At 44.6% G+C, this 23713-nt stretch overlaps 2 protein-coding genes across 2 annotated transcripts in view; both read right to left on the bottom strand.

Moving 5' to 3' along the window:
- Positions 1-12389, bottom strand: part of TOP2A (DNA topoisomerase II alpha) — a 33539-nt gene extending 21150 nt beyond the window's left edge. The window contains exons 1-12 of the mRNA XM_060255249.1: positions 12160-12389; positions 9974-10123; positions 9071-9161; positions 8459-8522; positions 6430-6575; positions 5524-5621; positions 5067-5279; positions 4750-4923; positions 2154-2255; positions 897-1034; positions 608-746; positions 135-292 (exon numbers count right to left, since the gene is read on the bottom strand). Of these exons, the coding sequence (XP_060111232.1) occupies positions 135-292; positions 608-746; positions 897-1034; positions 2154-2255; positions 4750-4923; positions 5067-5279; positions 5524-5621; positions 6430-6575; positions 8459-8522; positions 9071-9161; positions 9974-10123; positions 12160-12192 (1506 nt within the window). The 5' untranslated portion in view covers positions 12193-12389. The remainder of the gene's footprint in view (positions 1-134; positions 293-607; positions 747-896; positions 1035-2153; positions 2256-4749; positions 4924-5066; positions 5280-5523; positions 5622-6429; positions 6576-8458; positions 8523-9070; positions 9162-9973; positions 10124-12159) is intronic.
- A 3174-nt stretch (positions 12390-15563) lies between these two features.
- Positions 15564-23713, bottom strand: part of LOC132583629 (collagen alpha-1(XV) chain-like) — a 56263-nt gene continuing 48113 nt past the window's right edge. The window contains exons 20-24 of the mRNA XM_060255248.1: positions 23301-23384; positions 21371-21439; positions 19084-19278; positions 17824-17945; positions 15564-16842 (exon numbers count right to left, since the gene is read on the bottom strand). Coding sequence (XP_060111231.1) covers positions 16629-16842; positions 17824-17945; positions 19084-19278; positions 21371-21439; positions 23301-23384 — 684 coding nt within the window. The 3' untranslated portion in view covers positions 15564-16628. The remainder of the gene's footprint in view (positions 16843-17823; positions 17946-19083; positions 19279-21370; positions 21440-23300; positions 23385-23713) is intronic.

Below are 23713 nucleotides of genomic sequence, written 5' to 3'. Positions count from 1 at the left end.
TCTCATTTTCATTTCATGTTAACTTTGCTTGCAAAACAATCCCATCCCTGTCATTTAAACAGGCTTCTTGAGCACCTAAACAAGACACTGGACAAGACACAGCATAGTCATTTCCCAAACTTCTTCCAACTGACCTGTTTGTGAGAAGCTTCCCGGACATTGAGCATTTTGCCACGCAGGGGAAATACTCCGTATTTGTCCCTGCCCACAATCCCAAGGCCAGAAACAGCAAGTGTTTTGGCCGAGTCTCCTTCCGTCAGAATGAGAGTGCAGCTGATGGAGTTCTTACTCCCTGGAAAGATAAATGCACCTTAAAAACTGACCGCTCCATTTAGCGGAATGCACTCAAGAGTGGCCACACGAAGGTTAGAGTTCCAAAAGCACATTTCCCCCTCACCTTCTGGCGAGTCACAATTAACAAGAGGCAAGCATCAAGGGAATATGATTTGGTCGCTCTCTGCCCTTCTGAGGGTGTAGCCTACACGAAGCAAAAATACCACATCCACCCTCTCCCCGGTCCTGTAAGTCACCCAACGGGGCAACCCATTATGGGTTTTCAGAGGTTTTGCCTGAGTGCTGTGGGTTATAACAGTCTTGAAAAACATACCAGCATCATTGGCATCATCCAGTTTGGGAATTCCTTTGATCCTAGTGTGTTTCACAGAAGAACACTTCTTGTTGAGCTGTGTCTGAGCTTTGAAGCTCACCCAGTTCAGGATGCTCTCCACTATGCCACAACCAACGACCTAGAATGCAAAGCATTGTCTATAGGAACAAGTCTGAAGCATGCCATCTGGTTGCATTTCTGCTGCTTCAGTCAGAATCTACTTTGTGCCTGAGCTTTGGGTGAAAGTCATCCCAACCCCCAGGCTCCCAATGCCCCTCATAGCACATACCCCCTTGATAAACTTTTCACTCAGCTTGCAAGTAGAACCAAAGCTCTTCGGCTGAAGTGTCATATTCTCCTTTGTTTGAGAGTCGAAAGTTGGGTTTTCAATCAGGGCGTTTATGAAGACCCAGATATGGCTTTTCACCTAGAATTCAAACGCAGGAGTTGTTGCAGATTACAAAACATTTAGTTCAGTTGATAATCTCAACCCTCCCCAACTGCAAAAGTACAATACAGTTGCTCCCTCAGACACTTATCATTTGATGTGATGCTAACTACAACGTTTAATAAATTCCTGGATAATGAACAAAGCATGTCTACCAAGCCCACACTCCAGCAAAAGCATGTGGCCATCCACCAAGAAGTGACTGGGTGGAGGGTAACAAACAAGTTGTGTTAGAACAACATGTGTAAGAAGCTGCATTTTCTTGCTTCATCTAATTCAGAATTGTGTATTATGACTAGTAGCAGCTTGCTATGATTTTAGGCATAGGGAAATCTTTCTAAACACCTGCTACCCAAGACCTTTTAGATGGAACTGCCTGGGACCTCGTGCATGCAAACCATGTACTTTTCTAGTCCACCTCTGACACATGAAGTTGCGGTCACATCATGGCTCCGTCTAGCCCAGCCCTACCTAACTTAAGTGCAAATCATTTCTTTAACCGCTGAGCCATAACCCCACTCCTTTACTGAGATGCAAAGGAAAGCAAGCGTCCTGACTACAATAAGGGTGCAGGATGAAGAATTTGAGAGGTTCGAAAAGATGCACCCAACAAACTTCTGATAGCAACATTCCCAATTATTGATAAGTGACATACCCACATCTATATTCCTTCACAAGTGTCATCCCCAAGTTAAAAGATGTCATATTGTTTAATCCACATTTAGAATTATAGGATTTGCAGATAGTTAGATGCTACAAATTAAGTCCCAAATACACTTTCACATCACAGAACTAAGAGCTTTGGAAACAAAGCAATCTTAAAACTATAGTAAAATGAAGGACAAAGAAAACAGTGAGTTTGATGCAGACCAAATTGACAACACCTGATGAATCCCCATTCCTCAGAGCCCCTTAACCCCCAGGAACAGCAGTCCTGAGAGAGCACCTGGGCTGCAGGGGGAGGGGGAAGGCAGCCAAGTCCCATCCTGCCACTGGAAAATTTAGTCTGCATCCAATCCTATGTTTGCATAAACAAGCTGTATATATATATAAAAAAACTGTGAACAGCTGTAAAACAAGCACATTTGGGCCTTGCACCTGAAAGGGCTTCACTCCAACGCCAGCTTTGTTTTTCTTCTTTACCACTTCCAGGAGCTTATTGACAACCTGATCAGCGACATAGTCCACATGTCTACCACCCTGTAACAAGAGAAGCCAAGGAACATATATGAAGCTGCCTTATACTGAATCAGACACTTGGTCCATCAAAGTCAGTATTGTCTTCTCAGACTGGCAGCGGCCCTCCAGGGTCTCAAGGATTAGCACAGCTTCTTTGAGAGGACACCAGAATACATTAAGACAGTGCAAGGGGTTATGATTTACATAATTTTATATAACACCATGTGTGATTCATCTAAAACGGTTCTACATTTCTATTCCTCCTTGTTTTATGCAGTGAGAAGATTCAGTTTTGGTTCACCCTTGCATCAGTTACATAAACCTATTCAGTGACTGTAATATGCTACAAGACCACTGTATTCAATTCAATTCTGCGTAGGACTGCACTGTCAAAGACCTAATATTTTGGTTAATGCAGTTAAACAGGAAAAGCTATAGGGCAACAGTAACTTTCATCAGGAACGCGGGGCATTTGCACTTCATTTCCCATGTTCTCCAACAGGAGTAATATGGACTAAACACCCCCACATTCCTGCAAAACAGAAACTTGCAATGTGCAGTGCAATCCAAAGAACACTTTCTTGGGAGTAAGCCCCATTGAGTAGACCTGATTAGGACTGTAGTACTGGGAGAATGAAAGCTTTCAACTTAGCTGGATTATGGGGTTGATTGCCCCACAGCATTCTTGGTGGGGGAGGATAGTAGTTTGAACTCTGTGAGCAACCACTTGCTTTCAATCCAGCCAACTGAGAGCCAATGATGTCTGTTTATATGCAGCGCTCTTTTGGTATCTTGGGGGTGGGGGGGGGGGGGACAGGGTAGACGGAACTAAAAATGAAATATTTTCTGTATAATTAAAGGTGCTCCAGGTACACAGAAACATCCCCTTCTTTCTGACTGCTGCTGTTATGCTGCTTTCCCATCAACACGGGAACACTGAACCATTTTGCTGCTAGAAAGAATAAGACTTTCAAGGAATTGGTGTGTGTGTGTGTGGGGGGATTAGTGGTATAATATTTTCAGAAACACTGAAGTCTTGTGATACTAGTCAGAACAGGACTAATGGCATATTTGGATAACAGGTTAAACTTTATAACACTGAAGACACTGGATAGAATACTAGAACTGGGAAAATTGATTGCATTTAAATCTTCATGTTATACTTTTTGAGTAAAATCTTGTGTTCAACATTTTATTCATTTCAGAAAAGGAAAAAAATTTACATGTTTGGTTTTTTTGTAGTGCTCTTCAAAATTTCCAGTTTTAAAACTCTGAGGGTGTTTTCGCACTCACGTTTTACTGGCGCCACGACCCTCCTGACGCCGGCGAATCTGCATGGATTTCGCACCAGAAGCGCCGGCGCACCCAGAAGCGCCGGCTACTTCCGTCGCTAAGCCAGCGCAAACGTTTTCCTGCATCTTTGCGATTTCCGTTTGCGCTGGCTTAGCGACGGAAGTAGCCGGCGCTTCTGGTGCGAAATCCATGCAGATTCGCCGGCGTCAGGAGGGTCGTGGCGCCAGTAAAACATGAGTGCGAAAACGGCCTGAGTGTTTCCCCCTCTTAGGCCTTCATATCTTTAGATGTGATTTTGAGTGCTCCCTCCTCTTCAAACCCTTGAGGCTTGAGTAACCGAATTTCTCTCTCCCCCCATCAACTTCTCTCAGAATTCTTCTTTTTCTGGAATATTTTCAATCAACATAAGGATATTCCTTTTATGCAAATTGACAAAGCCATTTTCCCGCAGACCTTGGAATCCCCTTGCCTAGGCAGACATCTGCCTCTCATTTCCATTTCTGGGTGGCCCAATTTTGCAGTTCTTTGTCATCCATAGAGGGGTCAGTCTATTATTAGAGAATACAGTTTATTATTAAATATCAGATGGGGCAATGCAAGGACCTGCTGGGGAGGAGACTGCCAGAAAGCAGTTTACATTGTGCAAGCACTGGTTCATTCCAATTACAATCCACCCACCTGCTCTTTTCAAATCTACTGCCCATCTGAGGGGCGTGGGGGAAGGGGGCAGAAACTGTTCCACATCTAGGTTGGCTTTCTACAACCCAATATCCCATCCTTATGATAGTTATTCACTAAACCCAAATACATGGTGGCCAGGATTCTGACCTGATTTCCAGAAAGTTAGAAGTGCAAAGCAATCACTGATTTTAACGGTTGTATCAGAGCTCATCTCCCATTCACACCACTGAAATACTTTATCATACATAGTTCTATAGACCAAGGAAACCTGATAGGGTTTAGATAACCTATATAAGACTGCAGCACTGTTTAGTTAGGGGGACAAATTTAGGAGACTTAGTTTTAAGCCCAAGGTTTCTTTCTTTTTTCTCTCTTTCTTTTTTAAAGAATCTTCAGTATTCCCAGAGCCCTCATGCCTTTTGAAAACTTCAACAAAAAACTCTAAAGGTCTACATTCCAAGTGACCTATTTTGTTCAGCCATTTTAGTTAATGCTAAAATGGCTGAACAAAATAGTCAAACACCACCGTGCAATTAATTACCTTTGTTGTAGCAATGCTGTTGACAAAGCTAACTTGCTGGAAGCCCCTTTCGCTCATTGTTAGGCACACTTCCCACCGGCTGTTCACTTCTTCATAGATAATTTTCAGCGGGTTGCCAGTTTCATCTACCTTATCCTTTATATACATGTCCACATAGCTACGGAATCCTTTGACCTGTAGAGGAGATCACTTGGTTAACTCCCCACATCAAACATTTGGTTCTGCCAACCCACCCCCCCTCCACCCTCCATCTCAGGTATTATCTTTACCCTCCTTGCCAAAAAGAGCAAGGGAAACATTAAAAGGCATTCACTCACTGGTAGCCTCTTTCCATTCAAGAAGACTTTGACATCTTTCACAGCTCCTGCCACATCATAGGCTCTACGAGCCATGAGGGCCACAATGTCTTTGTCCAAGACAGTCATCTTAAACTTTGTAAGATCAGGCTTGAAAGTGATGCATGTAAAGTCTTCATCGTCAAAGAATTTCAGTGTCATCTGCCCTGCCTTACTCATGTTGTCAGTCCACGTCTGAGGAAAGAAGGCAAGCACAGAAAGAACCAGATGAATCTCTTTACCTACAGACCAGACAGTGTGCAGTTCGCTGATTTGACTCCCTTACTTATCTACCTCATGCTTTCAGTCAAGTATATTTAAGCACAGCTGTAAGCCAGTTAGGACCGGACAGACCTTGAGGTACATTTTTTTTTTTAAACGTGGCCTGGGCTGCACATCTGAAAGCAAAAGGACAGCATGCTTACAAAGCTCCCCATACCTGCTTAAAGAGCTTCTGATATTCTCTGCATGCAGTTTCCACTGTAAATCTGGTACTGAAGATGTTGCAGAGTTTAGCTCCATAACCGTTTCGCCCGCCTGAATAAAGAACACCACCTCATGTTACTTCCACAGAATAACATGTTGTAGAACTTAGGAAGCTTTATGAAGAATCTGACTTTGCTTCAAATAGGACTAATACTCAGCAGTCAAATCTTTACTCTAACAAAATCAATTTGGATGTTTCACTAGAATGCTCATACTATATAAGATAAACCAAAGTGGTATAAAACAGGTTGTGTTTGATCATCTTATTCGAAGGAAGGGAAAACAATCTTTCCCCTCCTTCAGTTCTCTCGCCTGCTCATTAACCCCCCCATCTTTTAGCTAACAGAAAGAAGTTAATATATTCAGAAAACAATGCAGCTGTGGGTTGCTGACTTAAAAACACATGTAACATTTCCTAATCTTTCAGTCATTCATCTTGTTTGTGTACACAATGAAAAGACTTAACCGTAGCAAAGAGATGGAGTTTTCTCCCTTTAGTGAATGTGTATAAATAAAATAAAGACCCTAGGGCACATTAATGAATGGGAGTGCAGAACCAGGACACTGTTAATTGTTCTGGAACAACGTTCGAACTTCTGCTCACCCATGTCGGTGACTAGCAACAACTCTGCAAAAAAGAACTTTCAAAGAGTTGGAAGGGACCTCATAAGCCATTATTTCAGAGTCATTTTGGGACTAATTATTTTATTTCTTTTATCAGATTTATATCCCGCCCTTCCCTGACAGGCTCAGGGCGGCTAACAACAGTTTAGAAACATTAGCAAACATATTAAAATTAGATCTATAAAAACATTTCCACATATATTAATTAATTATCTCCTACTGGACTTTTCTCTACCTGTGACTTTCTTCTCGTCATCGTCATAATTGCTGGACGTTAAAAGCTGCCCAAAAATAAGAGCTGGCACGTAGACTTTCTCCACTTTGTGTTCTATAACAGGAATTCCTTTTCCATTGTTCCACACAGAGATCACATTATTTTCCCTAAAAAGAAAACCAAAAATTCGTATGAATACTTCTTGATTCAACTGGCATTACTTATTCCCAGATGTAGCAGTTCTAAAAGCTTTGATGCTATGGAAAACCCTGCACTAAAACTATGCTATCACAGTATATTTTATTCATTCTTTTTTTTAAAAAAAGATTTTTTCAGCATTACCTAAAATTTCTGATTGGAAAAACTGAATGCTGTATATTTGTCAGCTCTTGAGCAGTCCTCAATAAGCAGCCCCTTGCAATGATTCAAGTAAAACCGTTTTAAAAGCATTCTCTTCATTCCAAAAGTTTTTTTTTTTAAATAATAGTTTTACAACATTCTCCCAAATTTTCCTGCAGGAAAACTATGTCTTAAAAAGTATTTCACTCATTCTGAAAGGGAGGAAATGTTTCTTAAAAGTTTTTCCAGTGCTCCCCAAAATTTCCATTCTAAAAATTAAGCCCCCGACCCCACCCGGCCTTCATATACCTACTGATTCCTGCTTATGCAATAACCAGGAACCTTGTAATGCACCGTGGCAGGGAAATGCCTTACACGGAACCTGTGAGTTCTACATTGGACTGGAGAAGACTCTGAGAAACTACAGGCATTAATATTTTCAAGGTGGAAACTCTAGTTTTGTTGTTTCATTGGTACAATTTTAAACCCTATTGGTACCCAGTTACTGTGTACCTTTACCATGTAAGCCAATTAACTCTACAACACCTGTTACAATCCAGTTAAATGGAATTACAAACTGCAGACAGGCTCTTTCACTATGCTCAAAACATCTTCCCTGTGTTCTTATAATATTTTGGTTTGCCACAATTAAAAAGTATTCTGCTGATTTTGCATATTTAGTACATAACGGATGTAAAAACCATTTTTAGATGCAAACTTGGCATGAAGAAAGTCTGACAGACTGCAAGAGGAGCTCATATAACAAAGCCTAGAATTCTAAAGTAGTTCAAAGAAAGCACCCTCTCCCTATCTGTTGGAACCCCCTCCCCCAATTTTCTGCCTAAGAAGGATTAATTACATAAATCACACAGAGTTGAGTCTTCCTACTGTAAAGAGTACTGGCGCATGACAGGCCGATAAGTAATCTTGAGAGGACCTAGTTCTACTCTGGTGTGCCATTTCATGAATTTATCTGCTCTTGTGCAAGTGGGGAAATTGAAACACCCCTTCTAAAACTACCTCAAATATGCATTCATCACTTCTGTCCTCCAAAGCCCCCAGAAGATCAGAGGAATGATATACCTCTGTTCTTCTAGCAGATCTTGTGTCTGGAACCAGGGATAGAGTTGCTAGATTCTAAGCAGCCACTAGAATTTACTACAGTGCAGGGCTGATTTAGCAAAATACTTTTTATGAACTGGCTTTCTGCAAATATTTGTTAATGCAAGTTTTATACTGCTGATCTATGACCATAATAAACAACTGACTGATTACTAGAACCTACTGCTACCCTATGGTTGTTACAAAACAAGCTGCCTTATTATTTAAATTAATGTTTTGATTCAAACTGCATTCTGGCACAACACTTTTTAAACATCCTTGCCTACACGTTAAATTTACATTTTTATAAGTATATAAAAATGTATATGGTTGATGCAAATGATAATGTCCACCTCCAACGCTCCTCCCTTTTCTTTCTCATCTCCTTTTACAGAAATTTTCATGCTGTAAGCTATGTCATACTCTGAGAACTGTAACATATCGATTGTGCCGTACAAACAACCACCACCTAAGAAGCCTACACCGGTGTTTAAAGTCACAAGAACCACTTCAGAAAGCATGAGTTAAGGCTGATTACCTTGCAGCTCCGCTCACCCATACCAATGCCTAAAAAAGCTAACAAGAAGCAAAAGGAAAAACGAACACTTACGGATCGATAGTAACTTTGATACACGACATGCTCTTATCTCTCTGCTTGTTATCAGCAGCATTAACTAAAAAAAAAGAAAAAGGAACACATCACTTGGTTCATCAAAAAATCAGAAATTTCATTTAATTATTATACGCCACCTCTCCTCCAGAGGCAGCCCCCTCCATTTTATTATCACAAACACCCTGTGAGGCAGAGAGACTGACTAGCCCAAGCTCACCCAGTGAGCTGCATGGTATGTGGCAATTTAAACTCAGGGCTCCTAGATTCCAGTCCAACATTCTTAACTAGTACACTACAGTGGCTTACAGAATTCTTTGACCAAGCACTGGAACCCAATCCTAGCAGGCCCTATCAGAATAAACGCAATTAGCCTTGTGCTATCTGGTACTGTTATTTGCATTTTATCAACAAGGAATGAAACTGAGCTAAGAACTTGTCCAGTCTGCAAGTATGTGGATGAGCAAGAGGTTTCTCTTCAAGTCAGCCTTGATGCCAATTCCCAACCCTCTATATTTTGTTCTGCTCATCAGTAACTTGGACTGAAAGCCCATACAATATTCAACGTTTCCCTCAATGTGCACTTGTTCTTTTTGCAGCATCAGAACATACCTAGGATTTCATCAAAAATTTTATAGAGACCAGGTACAAATGTAACATCCCTGAAGTTCAGTCCCACGTCCTCATCAAAGACCCACATTTGCTGAAAAGGTAATTAAAATAGTAACTTTTCAAACTGTTCAACATAATTTAGTTATAGCACGTTGTTTTCTAGCAAAGCGTGTTCACAGCTAGCAAGCAGTTTAAAGTACTGAAAAGTTTTAAGATGGAGAGAGAAGAAAAAGGCAGACAACTGCAACATAGCTAACAAAATATCATCTCTGGTATTTGTTGATAAAACAGCAACCTGATCACTAGAACTTGAGCTACAATAAGTGAGTGAAGAATTCTTGCCTGGCTTTCTCAGCTGAAGATTTATTACATTTACGGTAGTTACTTCTAGGAATGCTTTATTTTATTTTATAAAATATCCTGCCCTCCCTGCCAAAGCAGGCTCAGGGCGGCTCACAATACATAGCTGACAATAAAAACCTTAAAAGCATTAAACAGTTTAAAAATAATTTGGTGCTAATTTGAACAGTCACCATGCATTCAAAGTGTTACTGCATACTTTAAGCTAGAAACATAATGAAATCACTGAGAAATTTCTCAGGAGAAAGCAGCTCGGTCTGCATATATTTTAACCCTACCAGGAAGTCCCATACAAATTGCACTGGAAAAAGTACTTAATAGTTGCTGCCATCAGCCATGGATTCCACATTTTTCACGGACAGACTTGCAGGCATCAATAAAAGCCACCTGCCTGCATCCTCCTCCCAATGAGAATTATATAGCCAACCCTATAAACTGCATTATGCAGTAAAGAGAACAAAGCAATTGTGGAAAGCTTTCTTCCATCCAGTGTAATAAACCCAGTATTCTCCCCTTAACACCAAACACAAAAGCTTTATGTACCTGTGTCACTTGTTCCACAGAGCCAATGTACGTATCAGGCCGGAGCAATATATGCTCCAGCTGTGTTTTCTTCTGATAGATCCTTTCGACAGACAATCTTTTGGCATCCTTATTCTTGATCTTATCCCCTTTGTAATTTCCATCCACTGGCTAAATTGAAACAAAGTAAAAACCTCAACATGAGAACCTGATAAATGACAATGACAGAAATGCGAGTGCCTACACCACACAGGAATAAGGGTTTGAGCCTCAAGAACTCTGAAGCAGAAATATTAGTGCCCTGTATTCCGTAAGGCAGAAGAGGTGTCCAGAGGCACCTTAAAGAGGTTAGACAGGCTTATGGAGAAGCCCTTCGCTAGCTACTTGCCATTGTGACTGAAGGGAGACTCCATACCCAGAGGCAGCAAACCTCTGAATACAGTCCTGAAAGCCAGCTATGGGGGGGGGGGGGGGGTGCTTAGAAATGCAGTGTTTGGCTGGCCGGCTGCTGCGTGAAGCAGGATGCTATACTAGATGGACCATTGCTCAGATCCAGCAGGCTGCACTTAAGTTTTTAAGCATTTGATGGCTAGAAACATCAGTGCTCATTTTGTTGGGCTCAAGTGCTCTATTTATGCTAAAGCTAATCTGTTAAACCTTAAGGTACCACAGGACTCTTCTTTAATTTGTACTATAACATTCCAAAAGAGGACAGACACCAAAACACCCGGTAACCCTAAAAATGATGCAAGGCAGTTTGGGGTCCCCATTGGTGTGAAACACACAAATAATAATAATTAAAAAAAAAACACTCTGTGCAGTCACTGATACACTGTAGTTTAAAGCTTTAATGGGAAGGACTAAAATGAGAGGAAATTACAGTGGGATGGTAAAGAAGTATAGATTAAATCGGGGGCGGGGGGGGGCTTGCTTAACATAAGAGCCACACATAATAAACGTCAAATTTTGAGAGCCTCCAGGGAAAGAAGGAAGTAAAATTGATGCAGGAGGGAAGGAGAGGTGGAAATAAAGCAACTTTAACATTAAATGCATTCTCGAAGCTGCAGGCTGGCTTGACTTGGAGAAGTGATTTAAAGAGACAAACAGCTTGTCCAAGCTGGCCAATGAGGCAGTGGAGGCTTCAAAAGCCACACAATGGCTGCGATCACACACGCTAAATAATGCATCTTCAATGCACTTTCCAACTGGATACAAAGGAACATCCAGTTGGAAAGTGTGTTAAAAGTGGGTTGAAAGTTCATTATTTTGTGTGTGATCGCAGCCAATACCTGTGAAAGAGTCACATGAGGCTCCTGAGCTGCAGTTTGACCATCCCTTGATTAAATAGGGAGGGGGGGCAGGGAAGGGTTAGAGATAGGGTTGCCAAGTCCAATTCCAGAAATGTCTGGGGACTTTGGGGATGGAGCCAGGAGACTTTGGGGGTGGAGCCAAGAGCAAGGTGGCGACTAGAGTTGCCAAGTCCAATTCCAGAAATATCTGGGGACTTTGGGGGTGGAGCCAGGAGACTTTGGGGGTGGAGCCAAGAGCAAGGTGGTGACTAGGGTTGCCAAGTCCAATTCAAGAAATATCTGGGGACTTTGGGGGTGGAGCCAGGAGACTTTGGGGGTGGAGCCAGGAGACATTAGGGGTGGAGCCAAGATCAAGGCTGTGACAAGCATAATTGAACTCCAAAGGGAGTTCTGGCCATCACATTTAAAGGGAATGAACACCTTTTCAATGCCTTCCTTCCATAGGAAATAATGAAGGATAGGGGCACCTTCTTCTGGGGCTCATAGAACTGGATCCCCTGGTGCAATCTTTTTGAAAATTGGCGGATATTTTAGGGAGACGCACTAGATGCTATACTGAAAATTTGGTGCCTCTACCTCTAAAAATAGCACCCCCCCGCCCCAGATCAATTCTCCATTGTTTCCTATGGGAATCAGTCTCCCTAGCGAATAATGGAGTGCCCAGAAGACATCCGCTCCCTGATGGCCCCGAAGCAGGGGGAGGGCCTCTAAACCGGGGGATCCCTCGCCCCCCGCCTGGGGATTGGCAGCCCTAGTTAGAGACGGACGCTGCGTGAGGGGAGAAGGCGGGTAAATCGTAAGAGACGCTAATTAAAGAAGCAAAAATGATTTTAATGGCGGGGGGGGGGGACGGAGGGAGGGAGGGTGCAAGAGACGGCTCGGAGGTGAAAGACTCACCTTCAGCGGGGACAAGGAAACATCGAGATCCATGGCGGGCTTCTGAGGGGAGCGAGCGGGGGGACGAGAAGTCCCGTGAGGGGAACCGACCCGGGGCTGAGGAAGGAAATGTGGACTCAGTGAGGCCCTAAAAACAGGAGCTGAGGTAAAGGAAAGGGACTCTCGCCAGCCGCGCCACCAGCAGCCTTCCCGTGACAAATTCGACCCGCCGCTTAACGGAGAAGCGAAGGCGCGAGAAAACCAGGCCGGCTTGAACAAAAAAATTATTCGATTCAGCCCGCTCAAACGCGACCGGCCAATCGCCGCCGAGCTGCCTGACAGACGGACCAATCGCTGTTCCGTGTAGGATGTAGGCGGGACAAGGGGGAGGATGATTTATCCAATCGGGACAAAGTGGAGGGGAATTAGGAGGCGTGAGTGTGAATTCCCAATCGCCGTCGAGCTGCCTGACAGACGGACCAATCGGTGTTCCGTGTAGGATGTAGGCGGGACAAGGGGGAGGATGATTTATCCAATCCGGACAGAGTGGAGGGGAATTAGGAGGCGTGAATGTGAAGTCCCAATCGCCGTCGAGCTGCCTGACAGACGGACCAATCGGTGTACCGTGTAGGATGTAGGCGGGACAAGGAGAGGATGATTTATCCAATCCGGACAGAGTGGAGGGGAATTAGGAGGCGTGAGTGTGAAATCCCAATCGCCGTCGAGCTGCCTGACAGACGGGCCAATCCGTGCAAGTATTTAGGCGGGAGACGGCGAGGATGATTTATTCAATTGTGGCAAATTGGAGGGGAAGTAGGAGGAGCGAGTGTGACTCGGCCAATGCGTTCAAAAAAAGTGTATTTCGGCCAACCGTCAAAGTAGGCGGGCGAACAGTCGCCTTCTGCCGTCTGATGGGCGTTGACGAGCAGCATGAGGAATCAATGGGCTGCGATGTGACAGTTGCGCTTTAGTTGACGGGTGCAGAGACGTCCCGCGCTGCTTCCAGAAGTCCAATATTTCGTAAAGGGAATTAAGATTGTGTTTGTGAAATGCTCCATTTTTGTAACGGGGTCATCTAGGGTGACCACATTTTGAAAAGCAAAAAAAAGAAGGGCGTATTTCTCGACTGACTGCTTCAAACAAGTGAAGGAAAGTTAAAAAGTAGAACAAATGTTGAGTCCCGGGGCACCTTTAACACCAACAAAAGTTTATTGAAGCTATGAGTGTGCACGCGCAAATGGAAGGCCTCCGCTCTTCTAGGGCTGAATCCTCCACCTAGGGGAGGGACGGTGGCTCAGTGGTAGAGCATCTGCTTGGGAAGCAGAAGGTCCCAAGTTCAATCCCCGGCATCTCCAAAAAAAGGTCCCGGCAAATAGGTGTGAAAAACCTCAGTTGGAAACCCTGGAGAGCCGCTGCCAGTCTGAGTAGACAATACTCTGATGGACCAAAGGTCTGATTCAGTATAAGGCAGCTTCATATGTTCACCTAGATAGATCCAAGTGGGCAGCCGTGTCGGTCTGAAGCAGTAGAACGAAGTAGGAGTCAAGTTTACCTTTAAGACCAACAAAGCTTACGTTCTGAATAAAACTTTGTTGGTCTTCAAGATGGGCTTTACTCCTACTTTGTTCTATTGAATCCACCATCTCTGATGGCAAGAAGCCTGAGCCTGACAAGGATGAGGTGGTGCTGCCATCTACTGAGCGCAATGAGGAATGACTCTTGGGTCTTGAGAACTCAGTGGGTAGCCTCTGAAAAAGAAGGGGACTGGTCAGGGGAGGTCAATTTCCACTAGATTATTCCAGGCAAAATCCTTTACCAGACTTTTACCCAAAGACATTCAAGCTGTCCATTATAAACAGGATTTTGCAGATCAGGTTAAACCCTCAGCCTCATGTTCCTTTTGTTGATGCCCCAGTGGCTGCTCTGAATTCTCAGACTGTGTTTTCTAAGGATGCAGACTGATTCGAAGACCCCCACAGACAGAAAATGTAGAAGTTTTATGAAGCATCCCCCTCCCTCCACTAGCAGAATTTCTGCAGGTTTTTTTACAGTTTCTGCAGAGCCATTGTGATGTGGACAGAAGGCCTTCTGCAAAACCTGACCCAGACCCCTTTGCCCGCAAAAGATGGTTGCTGAAGATCAAAAGAGCCGTGGAGTTTGCAGTGGGCGCCTCTCAGTATGCTCTTCTCAGAGAGCAGTGCGGTGTAGTGGTTAAGAGCAGCGGACTCTAATCTGGACATCTGGGTTTGATTCCCCACTCCTCCTCCACATGAAGCCTGCTGGGTGACCTTGGACCAGTCACAGTTCTTTCAGAACTCTCTCAGCCCCACCTGTCTCACAAGATGCCTGGTGTGGGGAGAGGAAGGGAAGGCGATAGTAAGTTACTTTGCGATTCCTTAAGGTAGAGAAAAGTGGAGTATAAAAACCCTGCCGGGCACTCCATTATACCCAGTGGAGACCTATTCCCATAGGGTATAATGGAGAATCGATCTGGGGCTCTGGGGTTTTTTTGAGGTAAAGGCGCCGGAATTGCAGCATGGCAGCTGGTGCCTCTTCTCAAAATACACACCCTTGCTCCTGATAAAAGGAAGTACTTCTTCACCCAAAGAGTGATTAACACATGGAATTCACTGCCACAGGTGGTGGCGGCAGCTACAAGCATAGCCAGCTTCAAGAGGGGATTGGATCAACATATGGAGTAGAGATCTATCAGTGGCCACAGCTTATAGTTGGAACTCTCTGTCTGGGGCAGTGATGCTCTGTATTCTTGGGGCTTGGAGGGGGCACAGTGGGAGGGCTTCTAGTGTCCTGGCCCCACTGGTGGACCTCCTGATGGCACTTGGTTTTTTTGGGCCACTGTGTGACACAGAGTGTTGGACTGGATGGACCATTGGCCTGATCCAGCATGGCTTCTCTTAAGTTTCAAAAAGATTAGACCAGGGGGTCCAATTCTATGAGCCCCAAAAGAAGGTGCGCCTATCCATTATTTCCAAGCAGAGGGAAGGCATTTAAAAAGCATGCGGTCCCTTTAAAGGTGATAGCCAGAACTCCCTTTGGAGTGCAGTCATGCTTGCCACATCCTTGCTTCCGGCTCCATCCCCAAAGTCCCCCCGATATTTCTTGATTGGACCTGGCAACCCTAATTAAAAACGAGGGAACAAATCACGGGGACTGCAACCAACTGGTGGTGGAAAATGCTGTCAAGTCTTTTCAGGGCAAGAGACATGCAGAGTGGTTTGCCCTTGCCTGCCTCTGGGCAGCAACCCTGGGCTTCCTTGGTGATCTCCCATCCAAATACTGACCAGGGCTGGCCCTATTAGCATTTGGGATCTAATGATATCAGGCTAGCCTGGGTCATCCAGGTCAGGGGTGTGACCAGTTGAAGAGCACGGACATCATATTATTTCGCTAGAGAAAAGAGACGATTTCTTTCTTATTAGTTTTGAGATATTTTATTCTGTTACCAAAAAAGACGGCTAAAGACACCTAGTTTTGAGATAACCCTGTTCTACGAAAAAGGCAGCTAATGCAAAAACATACCGCTCAAAACAAAATTAATACGATGGAATTCAATGGGAATGTGGACCTGTTGCTGAGACAATGGGACTGGATTTCATGGATTCGTTGCCTGTAAGTGCCCTGGGCCAAGGTTTTGGTCTCATTTCACACCTAAAGGTAAAGGTAGCCCCCTGTGCAAGCACCGAGTCGTTACCAACCTATGGGGTGATGTCACATCACGACGTTTTCTTGGCAGACTTTTTATGGGATGATTTGCCACTGCCTTCCCCAGTCATCTACACTTTGCTCCCAGGAAGCTGGGTACTCATTTGACTGACCTCGGAAGGATGGAAGGCTGAGTCAACCTTGAGCCAGCTACCTGAACCCAGCTTCCACCGGGATCAAACTCAGATCGCGAGCAGAGCTTGAACTGCAGTATTGCAGCTTTACAACTCTGCTAATGGCACATAAATATGACTAGCAGTGTAATCCTAGGCAGAGTTACAGCTTTCTAAGTCTGCTGAAGTTACTGGGTTTAGAAGGGCATAAGCTTGGTTTAGAATTGCACTGCAGTGTGTGGGAATTCGCTGCAGTGTGTGGGAATTCGCTTGAAAGTAATGCCACTGTACGGACCCCATCATTTAGAGGTACATCTCCACAGGCAATCTGCCACAAATAGTCCAGGACATGGAATTTCAGTGGGGCAAAAGGGCATCAGGCACGTTTTGACATAGGCAGTGAAGGACACAAGCACGTTTTGCCACTCAGCTAGCATGAGATGCGATTGCTAGAGAGGTTGCACAGAGAACATTGATGCAACAGAGGCCATACACAGTGTCATTTCCTCATGCGCTTCTTTTCCAAAGGCGGCGTGGAGAAACAACTGTCTGCACTTCCCGCTTCAGCATTTGAGGGACTTCTTTCACTCGTCCCAGTCGAGGCATGGCAACAACCAGATTCTTCCAACGGTCCTTGTCAATCCGATACCATGTTCACCACATGTGCAGATACCGGGAGGCGTTTTCCATGCACAGAACGATCAGGGGGTCAGAGCAGCTGTGTGTGCCCTCTGTGAGGAAGGTGCCCTTCGCTGGGGATGAGGCGAAGCCTTCTGATTGGTTGGACGCTGACCGCCAATTCTGACAGTTGTGATTTTGCGACTGGCCTCCCTGTTGCTTTGTGCCATGCCAAGCTGCCTTTTGGGGCCTAAATGTAAGAAAAAAGAGCAGGAGAAGGTCAACCACAAGGCACCAAGAAGGAATCCAGGTCATCTGAACACTCTTCTTTTCTCCTGTTTCCATCAACCATTCCAAGGGCTAAACTAAGTTGTGATAGCAACCGTTCCATGTATTGTGTCCCTTCATACAAGGAGACACGGCCTGCAACTTCCATGGCAATCCATGGCAGCCATTTTGTAATTGACCTTGGTCACATGGCAGCCATTTTGTGGTGGTGTCTGTCCCCCATTCTCAAAATTCTGAGAGTGCCCACAGGCTTCCCATGATTGGGGAATTCTCATTCTATGTGATCGGGCCAAGCTCTCATTCACCACACATGGCACTACAACCATCATGTCTTGTTTAACCCTAAGCCACAATACATTTTAATAGTAAGAATTAATGTAGTATCTTTGCACTTGAATCAAGGCACATCCAGGCTCTCAATAATTTTTACAATGATCCTATAAGATAATAATAGGTGGATGTGACTGAGAGAGTGGCTTGACTTAAGTTATGTAGAGAATTCAACAATGGAATTGAAGGTTGAACCAGGTGGGTGCTGCCTCATGGTATTATACATTCCTGCCTGTCCCCCTCTGGATACTCCCTTGTTAAGTACCCGCTTAACAGGGCAGCTGGTTAATATATTTTGGGATGACATAGGGCTTTCCCACATGTTATTTCATTGCTCGTGTGCCTGTACTGTGCCACGTTTTTCTTTTCTGCACATGTCTCGCTAGTGGTTACTTCAATATTTAATTGCTGTATCACCGGTTCATTCCTGAGCATCGCATAAAAATAAACCGGAGATACCGCAATGAAATATTGAAGTGACCAGTAGGGGGAGTAAAACACATGTGGAAATGGGGAGGGGGAAACCAACACAGTATGAGCACACAAGTGACAAATATAAGAAGTGTAGAAAAACCCATAGTCTTGCACCTCTCTTTTCCCTGGCTGTGCTTACCACGTTGGATCGATCATAACATTATGGCCACTGAAGCTGTAGATGGGAACGTGCAGGGTGTTGAAGTAGAGAGCACCATCGTCACTGAAAAGGGAATTCCAGCTCTTGGCCAACAGCTCACCCTGGAGTTGGAAACAATATCAAATACATGATCAGTGGAATCTACTGGCCTGATACCCATGGTTTTGCAGCCCCAAGCCACAGAAATTCAGTGGCCCGTTCTTGAGGATTAGCATCTAGGTCCTTACAAAACAACAGCCTCCTTCTCTCAGCAAGAGTCCTCAAGTATCTATGCGGTGGTTTCCCTTATAAAAGAGAGAAGGTAGCTTAGCAACTGCTCAGCAGAATCTCTAAGAGTCTCCAAGTCGGCAACTGACTCAGAGTTCTAACAGAAGAAGAAGACTGCAGATTTATACCCCGCCCTTCTTTCTGAATCAAAGTCTCAGAGTGGCTTACAATCTCCTATATCTTCTCCCCCCACAACAGACACCCTGTGAGGTGGGTGGGGCTGAAAGGGCTCTCACAGTAGCTGCCCTTTCAAGGACAACCTCTGCGAGAGCTATGGCCAACCCAAGGCCATTCCAGCAGCCACAAGTGGAGGAGTGGGGAATCAAACCCAGTTTTCCCAGATAAGAGTCCGCACACTTCACCCCTACACCAAACTGGCTCTCACACATCTCCCATCTAGCCAAAAATGCAAGGTATGGAGGCTGTACAGAGAAAGGAAGGAGGGCTTAACCCTTCCCCTTCTGTTCAGTTTCAGTAACCAGCTCTCCTGCTCTTACCGTTCAAGGAAAATGTCCTCTAAAAGACACTGCTCTCTTAAAATACTAACAACAATTTAAAAAGGGTTACCAACCTTCAGGTGGTATCTAGAGATCTCCTGGGATTACAACTGACCTATAGCTGCTTTGGAAGGTAGATTCTATGGCATTATATCCCATTGAAGTCCCTCCCTCCCCAAACCCCGCCCTCCCTAGGCTCCACCCCCAAAATCTCTAGATATTTCCTAACCAGGACCTGGCAACCCTAAGAAGAAAGGCCAAGTTTAGTGAACCAAATGGAGGTTGAAGGGTTAACTGAATGGCCCTGAGGCAAACTAAAGCTGCTTGTACCTGACCTTTGTCATGTGTGTTTTCCCCTCTCAAATACTTGAGTGAGCCGGGTGGTTGCTAGACAACCACTAAGTGCTACTTGCACCACCAGCGATCAACAAGGATCCCTTCACTGAAAAGACGTCAACAGAAATTTGTTACTAGCCTTCAGGTTGACGACAGGCCGATTTCTGTCTGTTCTTTTTACAATCGAGACTAGATCCTGAGTTGGCGCGGCTAGGAAGGCCCGGAAAGTTCCATAGAGCTGTGCCTCTTGCGCTTGCCGATGGCACTGCAAGTCAGCACCCCGGATCCCGTTCATGTTGCCGTTCAGAGGGATGTTGAGTGCCACTAGGCGGAGCTAGAAAAGGGAAAGATTTGGGATAAAGATACCACAAGCAAAGAAGACTCAATTTATTACAGAAGAGTAATCAGCACTGCTCCTCGTTCATAGAATCATAGCGTTGGAAGGGACCTCCAGGGTCATCTAGTCCAATCCCCTGCACAATGCAGGAAACTCACAAGCTGCCTCCCCCTAAATTCACAGGATCTTCATTACTGTCAGATGGTCATCTAGCCTCTGTTTAAAAACCTCCAAGGGAGGAGAGCCCACCACCTCCTGAGGAAGCCTGTTCCACTGAGGAACCGCTCTAATGGTCAGGCAGTTCATAGAATCACAGAGTTGGAAGGGACCTCCAGGGTCATCTAGTCCAACCCCCTGCACAATGCAGGAAACTCACAAGCGCCTCCCCCTAAATTCACAGGATCTTCATTACTGTCAGATGGCCATCTAGCCTCTGTTTAAAAACCTCCAAGGAAGGAGAGCCCACCACCTCCCGAGGAAGCCTGTTTCACTGAGGAACCGCTCTAACAGTCAGGAAGTTCTTCCTAATGTTGAGCCGGAAACTCTTTTGATTTAATTTCAACCCATTGGTTCTGGTCCTACCTTCTGGGGCCACAGAAAACAATTCCACACCATCCTCTATAAGACAGCCCTTCAAGTACAATCTATTGGGGTAGGAACAGCTAATCACATTAGCGACCTCCCTTCCTTTTAAAGACCTAGTCGAGTCCCCAAAAAGATGAATCTACACTACAAATTATAACCACCTTCACTTACCTATTATAGTTCCATGCCAAGGAACTGTAGCAATCAGTGCTACATCATGTTGGGAATAATGGGGAATCATGGATCTCAGGATGGGGATATTAGGGAACCAGCTTATCAGAATGGCACAAAATGGGTCATGAATCATGATCCAGGACTTCAGGGCTTTTTTTTTTTGTAGCAAAAACTCCTTTGCATATTAGCCCACATGCCCCTGATCAGGGCTTTTTTTGTAGCAAGAACTAGGGTTGCCAAGTCCTCCATGGTTTCCGGCGGGGGAGTTTTTCTCTGTGCGCATACATGATGACGTCACCCGGAAGTGATGCCATCGTGCTGGTGATGCCGCACGCTGGCCGCTCTAGGTGTTTCTGGGGAAACTATGGTTTTCCCGGACACTCTAGCAAATTGGGAGGGGAAAACTCTATGGTACCTATTGTGCCATAGAGTTTTCCCTCCCATATTGCTAGAGCAACCAGGAAAACAATAGAGTTTTCCCGGAAATGCCTAGAGCGGCAGGCGCGTGGCGTAGCCGGTGTGAAGATATCACTTTTAGGTGACATCATTGCGCCGGCAATGTCAGAGGAGGTTCCCCCCACCGGCCCAATGTGGGCTGGCAGGTTGGGAACCTCCAGGGTGAGAGAACCCCCGCCTGGCCCAGGGGCTTGGCAGCCCTAGCAGGAACTCCTTTGCATATTAGGTCAAACACCCCTGATGTAGCCAATCCTCCTGGAGCTTACAAGAGGCATTGTAGTAAGAGCCCTGTAAGCTCTTGGAGGATTGGCTACATCAGGGGTGTGTGGCCTAATATGCAAAGGAGCTCCTGCTACAAAAAAAGCCCTGTAAGACTTCATTGTTGGGACCACCTTGTAGTCTGTGATGTCTACTATTGCTTATTCAGAAAATCCTCAGCAGAGAGCTCTGTTTTATCAAATGACCTTCCCGAGTTGGTCAGTGAGGAGGATCTCTCCTTGGTTAGCTTATCCAGAAGATTCATTGAAGCCAGCTTTTTTAAGAAGTGCTTTTTCATAACAGGACAGGGCACTTGGATGTCTTGTTTTCAGAACTGGGCTTTAGAGTGAGGTTTAAGGTGTTTTATGACTAATGTTTAAATAAACATTGTTTTACCTAATGAAAGTTTATTCGGGTCTTACCGCGTACTGTAATCCATCTTGAGAAAGACAGACTAGAAATTGCAACAAATAAACTAGATAAGTAGCTTCTTGCTTACCCTAGTGAGAGGACAACCCAGTTACCTATGAAGATTTCTCAGAACTCTTCCACCTTAACAAAAACTACAGTACCCAGGCTCCAGTGGGAGAAAACGTGACTGTTCCTGTGAACTCACTGAAGGGATTCTCTTGGAGATGGTAGTTGGTGCAATTTCAGTTGTAGCTCGGACTTCATTCCTTTGGACCTAGAGAGACAAAAAGCCATTGATGCTTCTTGCACAAGATCCACCTAGCCTGAACAATTTCTAGAAAAACTTCCTTTGAGCTGCCCTTTTGCTGATCAGAATTAAGTTGGCACAGTATAACTGTCATTCTGAAATCATTAATTTTACATTTCAACAAGTGCATTATTCAGGGCCATGTGTACATTGCATAAACAAGGCACTTGGTATAAGGCAGCATCCCCACAATCTTTGTTCCTACATTTTAAAAAACCTATCCAGTTTCTACCAATTGAGAGAAACAAATCAGCCGGAATAGATGGGTTACCAATACAGCTATTCCAAACGAAAAATGGAGCCCAACAAAATCATAACAAGACAAAACAAACACACGAAGAAATGGAAATTGTTCAAGATTTTCTATTTCATGCCTCCATCATCAACCAAAATGGAGACTGCAGCTGAGAACTGAGACTGGAAAGGGCAGACATGAAGGACCTAGAAAAGATCCATAAGTGTAAGGATGTGTCACTGATGACCAAGTTCAAGTTAATTCATGCCACAGTATTCCCAGTTACTAAGGATGGGTGTGAAAGTTGGACAATGAAGAAAGCCGACAAGAAGAAAGCTGGTTTGTTTTAAGTGTGGTGTTGGAGGAGAGTTCTAGAGATACCGTGGGCCACCAAAAAGACAAATAAATGGGTTCTAGATGAAATCAAGCCTGAACTCTACCTAGAAGTTAAATGACTAAACTGAGGCTATCATACTTCAGTCACATTATGAGAAGAGTCACTGGAAAAGACAAGAATGCTAGGAAAAGTTGAAGGCAATAGGAAAAGAGGAAGACCCAACATGAGATGGATTGACTCAATCAAGGAAGCCACAGCCCACAGTTTGTAAGAGCTGAGCAAGGCTTTTAATAATAGGACCTTCTAGAGGACATTCATTCATACGGTCGACATTCATTCATAGGGTCAATGGCACTTAACCACCCCCCCCCCCCACCAAGATCCTAGTCTTGCCTCTGAATCCCAGAGCCATGAGGCAACATCAGGGGAAAGCCTCAACCTCTCTGCCCTGTTGTTGACCATCCAGCCTCTCTGCCCTGTTGTTGACCATCCAGAGGAACTGGTTGCCCACTGTGTGAGACAGGATGCTGGAACAGATGGACTATTAGAGGAAGAAGAAGAATGCAGATTTACACCCTGCTTTCTCTCTGAATCAGAGACTCAAAGCGGCTCACAATCTCCCTCCCCCACAACAGACATCCTGTGAGTTAGGTGGGGCTGAGAGAGTTCTCCCAGAAGCTGCCCTTTCAAGGACAGCTCTGCAAGGGCGGTGGATAACACAAGACCATTCTGGCAGCTGCAAGTGAAGGAGTGAGGAATCAAACCTGGTTTTCCCAGATAAGAGTCTGAACACTTAACCACTACATCAATTGGCTCTCTATTAGTCTGATCCAGCAGGACTCTTTTTATGAAGATGGACTATCTACCTAGTTCAAATCCATATACAAATACTAGATCCCCTTTTCTCATCTTACCTCACCTCCAACCAAGAGCACATCCCTCCTCGCATCCCTTGAATTTTTCTTTCTCATCCCAGGCAAACCTGAGCCAGCAAAACTGTCCATCCTCCAGATCATCCTCTCCCCTACTAGCACTAGAACCAAAGAAATACAGAGGGAGAAGATGGCACTGGCAGCCATACAGTCTGCACGAATGGCTATCAGCAAGCTATAGAATTGAATATGGGAATGGTTAAAAGGGTTCTATGAAGGCTGGGGTGGAGATATGTTGGAGATGAAGAAAAGGCAAGTGGTAGAAGATGTGTCCTTGTGGCACAAGCTGCTTCTATTTTATTAGGGCAGAACAACAACACTCACCAGCCTGGCTGCAGATCTTATGAGAGGTGTCACATGGGAAGCTGTGGTGGGTATGGTGACCTGGTCTCTCTGCTTCAAACGCTCCTTAGATATAATATGAAAAGGACAGTTTTTATTGGATTCAGCAAAACAAACTGAAACCCATGCAGCATTCCCCAGTTATCTGGAACACTAGGAGAACCAAGGTAACTCTAGGATAAATGAATTGCCAAGAGTTTTGTTGCATTCCGTGCATCCAGAGAATCTGAAACCCTGCCACACATTCTCACTGTGTTCCTGTTACTTCAGGGTATCTTATTTTCTGCATGTGTTTTGCTCTCTAGTGGTTGATTTGATATTACATCGCTGTATGCCCAGCACATCTCCCTGCAGAGTTTAAATTGCAAGTTTTTATGTCAGACACACAGCGATAT

Source organism: Heteronotia binoei, chromosome 15 (assembly GCF_032191835.1).
Source record: "Heteronotia binoei isolate CCM8104 ecotype False Entrance Well chromosome 15, APGP_CSIRO_Hbin_v1, whole genome shotgun sequence".
NCBI classification, from domain to species: domain Eukaryota; kingdom Metazoa; phylum Chordata; class Lepidosauria; order Squamata; family Gekkonidae; genus Heteronotia; species Heteronotia binoei.
Note: the sequence above shows the minus strand (reverse complement) of the source record. Positions and strands in the feature narration are given on the sequence as shown.